General features: G+C 42.4%; 1 protein-coding gene across 10 annotated transcripts in view; it reads left to right on the top strand.

The window, feature by feature from the left end:
- odr4 (odr-4 GPCR localization factor homolog) overlaps positions 1 to 12,118 on the top strand; it is a 59,683-nt gene that overhangs the window by 35,420 nt on the left and 12,145 nt on the right. For all 10 annotated transcript variants that reach the window (XM_033028219.1, XM_033028209.1, XM_033028218.1 and 7 more), the window contains 2 exons: positions 162 to 243; positions 3,513 to 3,701. In XM_033028219.1, coding sequence (XP_032884110.1) covers positions 162 to 243; positions 3,513 to 3,701 — 271 coding nt within the window. The remainder of the gene's footprint in view (positions 1 to 161; positions 244 to 3,512; positions 3,702 to 12,118) is intronic.

Raw genomic sequence — 12,118 nt, 5'->3', positions numbered from 1 at the left:
ACAAAAGAGATGACTTTTTTTGATATTTCAAAATGATGCTTGCCACTTGATCATTTTGTTAAGGACAGGATAAAATATAATTACTGTGATGTAAAATAGTGTACTTTTAATACCAATTAAAATGTCATAGCTAATCAAAGCAATTACAATTTTTCCCTCAGTCACTAAAAAGAGATGTGCTGAACACTGTGTATGTTCGCTGTGAAATGGTGTGTGAGGATCGAATTGTAAACAAAGGTGGTGGTAAGTAACGGCCATTGGCATCACTAATTTATGCTGTAATAGTGTTTGTATTGAATTTTATCCATTTAGTTTAATGTTTGGTATTAATGTGTGACAAATGTAGTACTCGTGTATGCCTTGAGCAGTTAAGTTTACACCGTTGTATTATATCTGCTTAATAGTAATGCCATTCACAGCAATGTAACAACACCTCAAGAAAAGCATAATTAATAGAACCACAAACTATATTTCATGATGAGTTTTGGTACCCTTGATCTTCTATGTTCAGCTATAGATATTGTTGACCACTATTTATCGATTAACCTGAAAGTGTGGGCCTAGAAGTGCTAAACATTCATTATGGTACCGATAAAGGTTTATTCTCTGACACCAGAATTCAGTTCTACTGACTTCAGTCATGGAATCTGGAAAGTAACATGTTTAATGAATAGAATAGCAAGATTAAGGAAACCGTCAGTGATAAATACTATAACCTTTTGCTTGTGCCAGCAGATGCAGAATATTCTCCAAGTTATTGTTGTTAAACAATCGGCTGTACTGAATCTTTAATGAGTCTTGGAAAGTAGGTCTGTCTATTGTGGGTGGCATCTTTTGCAGTTTCTGATAACCCTGCAAAACACTGGCACAATAGTTAAAGTTGTCATGGCTTGACAAACTATGGGACTACTACAGTGCCATGCAGTAAATTTCACTCCTCCAGTTGAAAATCTCCACCAATACACGTGCACAAATGTGAGTCCAAAGACGTAGCTTTCTCCAAGCTTTGCTCCAATGCTGTCTAAATTAAGATGAGGGTTACGTATCCTTATACACAATCCTCACCCCTGCATCTTATCAGGCAAAACAAACTCTAAAATGGAAGTGCATTTTTATAGTCATAATATAGTCATTTTACAGCATGATAATAACCTTTCAGTGATGGGGCCATTGTTGAAAGAACTATTAAACAATTCATCATGCATAGTGGGGGGAATGCAGATAAAAATGTCCCATCTGAGAAATTGTGGGGAGGGAGAGAAGGGAATGAGAAGCATAATGACTTAGAGGGTGTTGTGATGTGTTTGGCCACCTGAAGATGAGTCCAGGGACTGTGGAGTAGGCTGTGAGAAGGAACTAAATTATGGGAATGAAGGGGAGGAGATGGGTTGTAGCAAAGGGTCGGGGTGTGGGCTGTGAGGTTGAATCCAGTTGTCCACTGTGAATCAGGACAGTAGTGGGGTTGGGTTGAGGTGTTGACTAATGGATGAAGAGCTTGGAGAGAGGGGAAGAGATTAAACATTCCCGGACCCTCCAATCACCTGATGGCCTCAAACCTTTGTCCCCGAGGAGATCCAAGTCTGACTGTTCAGATGAACCAATCCTCTCATTACCACCTTCCCAAATTACTGGAGGAGCCTCTTATCCACCCCAGAGAAATTGACAAACCTGTGCCAACTGACCCAATCTCTACAATGTCCCAGTTGCATGTACTTATCCCTGCCCCAAGCTCATTTACCTTGCTCTTCAGACCTCTTGCATTAAAATAAGTGCAATTTAAACCAACATTTGGCCTGCCTATTCTGTCCTCTAATCTTTCGTCACCCTCCATACCAACTTCTAACCTCTCAGTCCTGTATAGATCACACTCCCCTGCCAATCTAGTTAAAACCCACCCATGTAGCAGTAGTAAATCTGCCTGCCAGGATATTGATGCCCCTCCAGTTAATGTGTAACCCTTCCCTCATACAGATCACCTATAATAATAATAATAATAATAATACATTTTATTTATGGGCGCCTTTCAAGAGTCTCAAGGACAGCTTACAAAAATTTAGCAGGTAGAGGAAAAACATGTAAGGGGAATGAAATAAATAGTAGAGACATGACTAGTACACAAAGTAAAGACAGAATTCAATACAAAACACAATATGAGGCAATTAATGCACAGATGAAAAGGGAGGGGGACGTGGGGCTAAGGATAGGCAGAGGTGAAGAGATGGCCCCAGAAGAGATCCCAAATGTCTAGAAATCTGAATCCCCACCTCCTACATCCTCTCCTCAGGTACATATTCATCCCCAATATCTTCCTGTTTCTACCCTCACGAGCACATGGTCTGGAAGCAATTCCGATATCACAACCCTGGGAGATCTGCTTTTCAGCCTTTTACCTAACCTCCCTATACTTGTATTGTAGAATCTCCTTCCTTTTCTTAGCGAAATCATCCGTGCCAACATGCCCAGCAACTTCTAGCTGTTTCCCCTTCCCCTCGAGGATGCAATGTAGTTGCTTAGAGACATCCTGGATCCTGGCACCAGGGAGGTAGCACACCACCATCGAGTCTTACACAGAATCGCCTGTCTTGCACCCTTAACTATAGTCACTTATCATACTGCTCTTCTTGACATCACTCTTCCCTGCTGACCCTCAGTGCCAGGGTTGGTGTCACAGCCCTGCCTGCCACTGCTGATGTGCCATCGTCCCCAACAGCACCCATAAGGCGTACCTGTTTAGAAGAGGTACAGCCTCTGGGGGCACCTACTTTGCATATCTAATTCCCTTCTTTGTGGTCATGCACCTTCCATTTGACAAAATCACTATGTGTTCTGTCCAAGAAGCTCTCGTTCTCCCAGATGGTCCTGAAGGCATCCAGATGTTGCTCCAGTTCCTTCAGTCTTTGAGCTGCAACTGGGTCCAATTCCCACAGGTGTAATCAGCAGGGGCGTCAGCAGTTTCCCTGACTTGCTACATCCTGCAGTAGGAGCATTGAACCAAATGACATTACCAGTGCAACTAAACAAATAATTAAATAATGAGACTCGTACTATAGTGTAGATTGAAATTATCCTCCTGCCTGCTTTTGATAACCTCCTCACTGAAGACAAAGACACACATTTGCTCTCCCCCCACAGCCTGTCTCCCAACACGGCTGCTCCACTACACTCTGCCTTGCTTTTATTTGCCACTCAATGAACCGATTTGGATGCTGCAATCAGTCCAGTGGTTACTTTAAATTGTCCCGCCTCTCAGCTGAACTGCCTTTGGTTGACTTTACTAATTGCTTCGCCTTTCAAACCCTTCTTTTTTTAGTGGCACGAAAAAGAAAAGATTGTAACTGCTCTCTTTATATGCATTTCTGCACTGTTACCGCCTCTCATCTTAACTCTTTTTAAAATGCAAAGCAACACCAACTAAATTATGTATTTTGCTTCACTGGTTTTAATTTTTTTTCTGGGCTGTAAGTGCTGCACATTTGCCACATGTTAATATTAGGCTCATGTTTTTTTAACAGATGCTGGTGATTCCGCAACCCATAGAGCTCCACATAGAGTTTTTGCCTCAACCCTGCCTTCCGGTGTTGCTTTTTGTGATTACGGATTTTCAGACGAGGGAAGTAAGGACCTGGAAGAACGTTATAAGGAACTGTTGGATTATGATCTACATCCAGCACAGTTGGAAAGAGTTGAAGAAACGATGTTGGGTAAGTTGTGCAAATATACTATGGATGGTTTTCCTGCAAATCTATAAAAATATTGGCCAACTGGTTATTAACTATAGTTGTTTGCAATTATATTTTTGTACAGAAGCACAATAAATGTTTGGTTAATATTCTGAAATAAACTTCCATTCAAGCTTAGATTTTGAGCTTGATGCAAATAATAATAACTACATTGTAGCAGGAGAATTTGTACTAATTTTTTAAATGTAATTGCTTAGACTGAAACTCAATTAAGGATAATGTGTGTGGATTGAAACTGAAATTATTAAAAGTTGCTTTGGCTCTCTATGGGTAGATTAAATGATTCTTATTCAAGTTGCAACAAATTGGTAAATTTTTGTTAGTTTAGGTTGATCTTTTGATAGAAGCAATATTTTGGGGCAAACTGGTATTTATTTATTCTTTTAGACCTAAACTATGTATATTGTTTTACTTGAACAGATTTGATCATTTTCTGACCATTGTTTTTGATTTTATATAATTTGCTCTTCATGATGTAAACTATTTGTTTAAATGATTTGACGTAAAATAAGCATTTCAGTATATTGTGACCAGAATTTGTGTGAGAGACCCTCTAATTTCTCACATTTAAAGAAGAAACGCTTTCCCATATCCCATTGATTGTTCTTGGTTGTGTTGTCTTGGAGTTCAAGAAGTATCAAGCAGATCAATAGGTATCTGAATATGAAGGCTCATTCAGCATCACCATATCTGTTCAATCTAATGCTGGGTCACTATTCTTCATCTTCTTGCGTATGGCGTGCACAGCCTAAAGTTGGAGGTCAACTTGTTCTATTTGATCTATTTGTGCACGTCAGGTTGATTGCATTAGTCGAAACGGGGTGGACCTCGTGAAAGTTGCAATCTCCCACCCCAGGTCATTATTACAGCAAGCAGTTACAATAGCATATATCTTGGATCTTGGGGGGGAAAAAGTGTTAGAATTGACTTCTGTTTCACGTCAATAGTATCCTTCCGAAGGTTAAATTCATCAGTTTGATGTTACATAGACATAATTGTTTTAATTAAATCTGGCAAAAATCCAAGTGAGTGGAAAGTTAGCGTTCAATTTCCTTCCTAAGTGTTTGTTCTCAGGCATCCAAATAACTAAACTCCCATCTATATCACTAGTTGTACATACCTAGCTGAGCCCAAGCAATTGGATTTCTGGTCAGTTACTTATCCTAGCAACTATCATTCAAATGGATTTCAGACAGACTTTGGAAGGTTATTGTTAGCTTTCTTAATCTAGCAGCTGCCTACAACACTATCTCCATACTAGCCTTCCAAAAGAACTATCGAGAAACCGTGGCATATTGAATCAACTTGGTTAAATTACACGTTACCAATTCAAAATTATACATGGTCAGTGAAAGTTAAGGAAATATGAAGACAGTTGCTTTTTTTGGTTATCAGTTCCAATGTCACTACTTGATACTGATCTTTTGGTGAATTACCTGTCTGACCAGATCACATCATTTCTATGTGCAAATGCGGTGTTTTCGTATTTAGTTTGGACATATTTCTGTTTTGAAAACCACATTTACCACTAACATGAATTTTGCACCTTGCTATGTATTTTGCACAGAGGATGTGTAAAGGCTATAACACAAATTAATATCATTAATCTTTTATCTGATGCACAGTTCCCTTGTGTACTCCACCTTCCTGGAAAACGCTATACATATATTAATTGTTTGCACATCAATTGAGATATCTAGCTTTATAAAACTGTAGGTAATGAGGGATAATATTTCTGTATTGTAACCTGTGTTAAGCTGCCTGAGCTAGCTACATATATAGGTAGGTCTAGGTTCTTCAAGACTTTCCAGCTAGCTTTCATGAATTCATTCATATCCACTATATTGTCAGGCCAGATATTGGGGAGAGTATTGGGATCTGTTAACATTAAAAAAAAAAGTCAGTTTTCTCCATTTTAATTCATTGTCAGACACAACTTAGAATATCAAAATATCCATGTAAGTGAAGAACTGTAGTATTGTTTGATCTTGTTTTATTGCTATCTCTTTCTCATGGGGGAAAAGTATATATATTTATAATCTAATACAGTCCTCCATAATGTTTGGGACAAGGACCCATCATTTATTTGCTTCTGTACTCCACAATTTGAGATTTGTAACAGAAAAAAAATCACATGTGGTTAAAATGCTCATTGTCAGATTTTAATATAGGCCATTTTTATACATTTTGGTTTCACCATATAGAAATTACAGCAGTGTTTATACATTGTTCCCCCCATTTCAGGGCACCATAATGTTTGAGACACAGCAATGTCATGTAAATGAAAGTAGTCATGTTTAGTATTTTGTTGCATATCCTTTGCATGCAATGACTGCTTGAAGACTGCGATTCATGGACATCACCAGTTGCTGGGTGTTTTCTCTGGTGATGCTCTGCCAGGCCTGTATTCCAGCCATCTGTAGCTTATGCTTGTTTTGGAAGCTCGCCCCCTTCAGTTTTCTCTTCAGTATATAAAAGGCATGCTCAATTGGGTTCTGATCGGGTGAATAACTTGGCCACTCAAGAATTGACAATTTTTTAGCTTTTAAAAGCTCCTTTGTTGCTTTAGCATTATGTTTGGGATCATTGTCTTGCTGCAGAATGAACTGCCGGCCAATGAGTTTTGAGGCATTTGTTTGAACTGAAGCAGATAGGATGTGTTGAAACACTTCAGAATTCATTATGCTACTACCATCAGCAGAAGTATCATCAATGAAGGTAAGTGAGCCAGTACCTTTAGCAGCCTTACATGCCCAGGCCATAACACCCCCACCACCGTGGTTCACAGATGAGGTGGTATGCTTTGGATCTTAGGCAGTTCCTTCTCTCCTCCATACTTTGCTCATGCTATCACTCTCATTTCAGTTAATCTTTGTCTCATCTGTCCATAAGACCTTTTTCCAGAACTTTTTGTTCTTTTAAGTACTTCTTGGCCAACTGTAACCTGACCATCCTAATTTTGCAGCTAACCAGTAGTTTGCATCTTGCAGCGTAGGTTCTGTATTTAGAAACATAGAAAATAAGTGCAGGAGGAGGCCATTCGGCCATTCGAGCCAGCACCGCCATTCATTGTGATCATGGCTGATCGTCCCCAATCAATAACCCGTGCCTGCCTTCTCCCCATACCCCTTGATTCCACTAGCCCCTAGAGCTCTAACTCTCTCTTAAATCCATCCAGTGATTTGGCCTCCACTGCACTCTGTGGCAGGGAATTCCACAAGTTCACAACTCTTTGGGTGAAAAGGTTTTTTCTCACCTCAGACTTAAATGGCCTCCCCTTTATTCTAAGACTGGCACCTGGTTCTGGACTCGCCCAACATTGGGAACATTTTTCCTGCATCTAGCTTGTCCAGTCCTTTTATAATTTTATATGTTTCTATAAGATTCCCCCTCATCCTTCTAAACTCCAGTGAATACAAGCCTAGTCTTTTCAATCTTTCCTCATATGACAGTCCCGCCATCCCAGGGATCAAATTTGTGAAAATACGCTGCACTGCCGCAATCACAAGGATGTCCTTCCTCAAATTAGGAGACCAAAACTGTACGCAATACTCCAGATGTGGTCTTACCAGAGCCCTATACAACTGCAGAAGAATCTCTCTACTTCAGATACGTGCCGTGAGTAATTAGTCAGGTTAGGCAGTGGCTTTTAAAAATCTTGAAAACTGCACATGCGCAGATTGTTCTCTCCCCGGTGAGTGACGGCGGTTTGGCACTTCCTGACTTTAGGCGATACTACTGGGCTGCTAACTTGCAAAAAATACTGTACTGGATGAATGATGATTGCGACCACCTACCGACCTGGGTACACATGGAAAAGGCGAGTTCACATCTCCCGTTGCGGTCTGTCCTATGCTCTCGACTCCCCCTTTCTATAACATCTGCGGGTGCAGGCCCAATTGCGTCCCTCTCGCTCAAGATATGGAGTCAATTTAGGAAAAAGTTCGGTTTACAAGGCCCTTCCATCTTGACCCCACTGCTTAAAAATCACATCTTTAAACCTTCAAGTACAGACTCCGCATTCAAAACCTGGCATAGTAATGGCATCAGTAGTATCAAAAACCTATACAAGGATGGCATTTTTTCGTCTTTTGCGGAGCTTTCGTACAACTATAGCCTCCCAAAATCCCACCTTTTTTCGTTTTTTCCAGATTAGGAATTTTGTGAAGAAGATATTCCCCCATTTCCCAAATCGTCCCCCTGAAACCCTGACCGATTCCATCCTAGCTCTAGATCCCAACCGGAAGAAATGCATCTCTTTTTTGTACAACTTGTTAGGGTCGGTTATATTGAAACCTTATGCCTCATTAAAAGCTGCGTGGGAGGGCGAGCTGAATACGAAACTAACAGACCAGCAATGGGACTCTGCCTTGGATTTGATCCATTCTTTCTCCATATGTGCCCGTCATGGCCTAATCCAATGCAAAGTCCTTCACAAAGTCCACTACACAAACGCAAGATTATCTAGAATATACCCCGCTGTTAAAGACACCTGCAACAGATGCAATCAATCCCCTGCCAACCATAGTCATATGTTTTGGTCTTGCCCTAAGCTAGCAACCTTTTGGAGGAGTGCTTTCGACGTGCTAAGCAGAGCCTATGGCCAGACTATTCCTCCAAAACAACTGTCAGCTATTTTTGGTATTCCCCCCAACACCAACCTCTCTGTTGCGTTGAAGCGGGTCCTGGCTTTTACAACCCTGTTAGCCCGGAGACTGATTTTGCTTAACTGGAGACTTACCTGTCCCCCGACACACGCCCGCTGGATCAAGGAGATGCTCTACAACTTAAAGCTTGAAAAACTTAGGTTCTCTCTCAAAGGCTCTACCAAGACATTCCTAGATACATGGAACCCTTTCCTGGAACTTGTTAACTCTCTTAACTTGTTTCCGGACTCGGAAGAGGACTGAGTGCCCTCTATCACAGCTCTGTCTTATTGCAGCTGCTATCCCCTCAACCCCTCCCCCTCCCTCCCCACAATTTTTTTAATTTTTTTAAATTATTTTTTAATTTTTAATTTTTATTTTTTATTAATTTTTATTTTTTTTTATTATTATTTTTTTTTAATCGTATTTGTGTGGATGTGTACGTATGTGAGTGTTGTTTGTCCCCGGGTGGCGAGGAAGGGTAAGGGTAAGGGTTTTGAGGGTCGTTTACATACTGTTGTACAATTATGTCCTGATTATCACTGTCTGTTATCATTGTATGTATGCATATTGCTGATAAATTCAAAATTCAAATAAAAAGATTTAAACTAAAAAAAATCGTGGAAACCGCGCATGCGCAGATTGTTCTCTCGACTTTTATCAAGTAATTTGTCTTCAATAGGTCCTATCTCTTAATAAAGTATTTGAAAACATATAGCTCAAAGAAATTTACTTACCACATTATTTGTACACAAAATCCATTCTTCTCTCTTTGTTTCCTGTCGTGCCAAGCTGTTTTAAATGTTCTAATTATTTTTGTTCCTTTGCACTGTTGAAGTTCTTTAAGTTCCGGCGTTGATCTGCCATTTTTAATTATTTGGGTTTTTTCCTCGTAAGTTTGCTTCGAGAAACTCATCAGGTAATCACTATCCATCTTTTAAAAACCCGCCAAGAAACATGCGCATGTTCATGCGCAGTAGGCTGGTGCGCATGCGCAGCGCAGCACATGCACACAGTCCACGGTGTAAAGACAGAATTTCAGCTGCCTTTACGGACCGTTCCCACTGATGGCTTGAAGCATTGTCGACGGCACGTGAGTAGCACATACTTCCGCATTTTAAATGTACTGCGGATGAAAGGCACGGGAGAATTATGCCTCCCTAAGAGATCGATCTCTATTCACTCCCGTTCACTCCTATACTTTGCTTCCTGTCTGTCAACCAATTTTCTATCCACGCCAACACCCTACCCCAATACCATGTCACCAGTCTCCCGTGCGGGACCTTATCAAAGGCTTTCCGAAGGTCTAGATACACTACATCCACTGGCTCCCTTTCATCCATTTTACTTGTCACATCCTCAAAAAATTGCAGAAGATTAGTCGAGGATGATTTTCCTTTCACAAATCCATGCTGACTTGGACTAATCCTTTTACTATCCAAATGCCCCATTATTACCTCTTTAATAATTGACTCCAGCATCTTTCCCACCACCGAAGTCAGGCTAACTGGTCTGTAATTCCCCGTTTTCTCTCTAGCTCCTTTCTTGAAAAGTGGGATAATATTAGCTATCCTCCAATCCACAGGAACTGATCCTGAATCTATTGAACATTGGAAAATGATCACCAATGCGTCCACTACTTCTTGAACCACCTCCCTGAAGACCTTGGAATGCAGTCCATCAGGCCCAGGGGATTTATCATCCTTCAGTCCCATTAGCCTACCCAATACTATTTTACTTCGGAGTCACGTGAGTGACTACGTGAAGAAGCCCGCCATGACGCATGAGTGTCATATCGCTTTCACGCTTGCGAAACGACAGGCGGGGTGGAGCGTTCCCCCGCAGCGGTAAGTTAGAAACCACGACCTGCAGGTAAGTGAGTTACTCTGCAGTAGTTTTTGTCCCCGCGCTGTTTTTACACGGGGGGGGGGAAGCTGGACAAAATAGTGTCCACAAGTGCTGCGAGTGAAGCTGGCTGGGGAGGACCGCGAAGTTGCGGGAGCCAGCAGCAGCTGAAGGCACAAGCCCCGTAAGGGATCAGCTGTGCCGAATTTTGGTCCCGCGCCGGCCAAAACACCACGGCCGGGCGGGAGACTATTCAAATGGGGCCATCAACATTTGACAAGTCGAAAACGGCAGGAGGCGGGGTGGAACGACGTTCCCCCGTAGCGACAATTTAAACCAGGACCTGCAGGTAAGAGCTGCGGTCTTTTTGTGTTTTCCCATGCTGATTACAGGTGGAGAAACCAACGGGCTGCGACAAAGCTGGTGGGCTAGCAGCGGCCAGTGGCACTTGAATCACCTATAATGGGATCAGCTGTGCCCGATGTCGCCTCCGCACCGGCCAGATCCACTCCGCGGCCGGGCAGTAAGGACAAAGCTGGTGAGGGAGGACCGCGGAACAGCGGGCAGCCAGCAGCAGCCAGCAGCAGCCAGCGGCACTCGGATCACCGATAGTGGGATCAGCTGTGCCCGATGTCACCTCCGCACCGGCCAGATCCACGCGGCCGGGCGGAAAGGCTAGACACGAAAACAAACAAGGTCGTGGACTCTTCTGAGTCCGACTTTGAACAACCGCGGGCGGCCAGTGACCGAGAGCGCTGGAGCCGGATGGAGCGGTGTGTGGAGCATTTGCTCCAACGTGACAGACTCCGGGAGATGGAGTCGGGTCACTGTGGGCCCTATGATAAACCCACAGCAGTACCTCTTGAAGGGCTGCACAGTGCTTCTACCTCATCAGAGGGGAGCACTGCGGGTCAGTTCTGGGCTGACCTGGAAGAGGGGTCCGCAGAAGGAAAGACTGTGCAAGGGGTGCAGAAACGAGAGAACCTACTGGACTAATAAAAGGGACTCCAACAAAAACCCACTACAGCCAAAGACAGCACCCCTACGCACCCACCAGCAGAACTGGTGAAAGCTCGAAGGCCCGGTACTCAAAACATGAGTCTTTTTTAGGCCATGGCCCAGGCCGGCCTTCTTGGAAGATGCGAGGACCTCCAACGCCAACCAAACCGAAAATCCAGACACCAGCGCAACAACAGCAGTGAAGAACCTACAAAAAGAAGTGAACCTGCCACTGGTAACTATGGAGGTAGGTGGGTCTGGTTCCCTACAAAATACAGGGAGCATGGAGGTTGGGGGGAGATTACACTCTTTTCTGACTGCATGGAGCATGTTAACAACCGATACTTACATCTTAAGCAGTGTCCAGGGATATACAATAGAGTTTATACACAAGTACAGCCCTCCAGTTCAACATATACCGAACCGAATGTTCGTGCTTTCTGATAAAGAAAAATCAAAAGCGCACGCTGAACTGGAGCGGCTTTACGTAAAAGGTGTAATTGAGAAAACTCAACACGAACCATTAGAATTCGTGTCCAATATATTTACCAAAAACAAAAAAGATGGTGGTTGTCGCATCATCATAGATCTGACAAAATTGAATACATTTGTACAATATATTCACTTCAAAATGGAAACCTTTGTTACTGCTAAACAATTAATTTCCAAAGGTTACTTCATGGCCAGCATCGATTTAAAAGATGCTTACTATTCAGTGCCTATACGAGGTGACCACAGATGTTACTTAAAATTCAACTGGATGGGACAACGCTGGCAGTATAAAGCACTGCCAAATGGGTTATCATCAGCCCCAGGCTGTTCACAAAAATTTTGAAACCAGCCCTAGTGTTTCTACGGAAACGTAAACACATGGTCATGGCATATTTA

The sequence above is a fragment of the Amblyraja radiata genome, chromosome 10 (assembly GCF_010909765.2).
Source record: "Amblyraja radiata isolate CabotCenter1 chromosome 10, sAmbRad1.1.pri, whole genome shotgun sequence".
NCBI lineage: Eukaryota > Metazoa > Chordata > Chondrichthyes > Rajiformes > Rajidae > Amblyraja > Amblyraja radiata.
The sequence above is the reverse complement of the archived record's forward strand: the minus strand, read 5'-3'. Positions and strand labels throughout refer to the sequence as shown.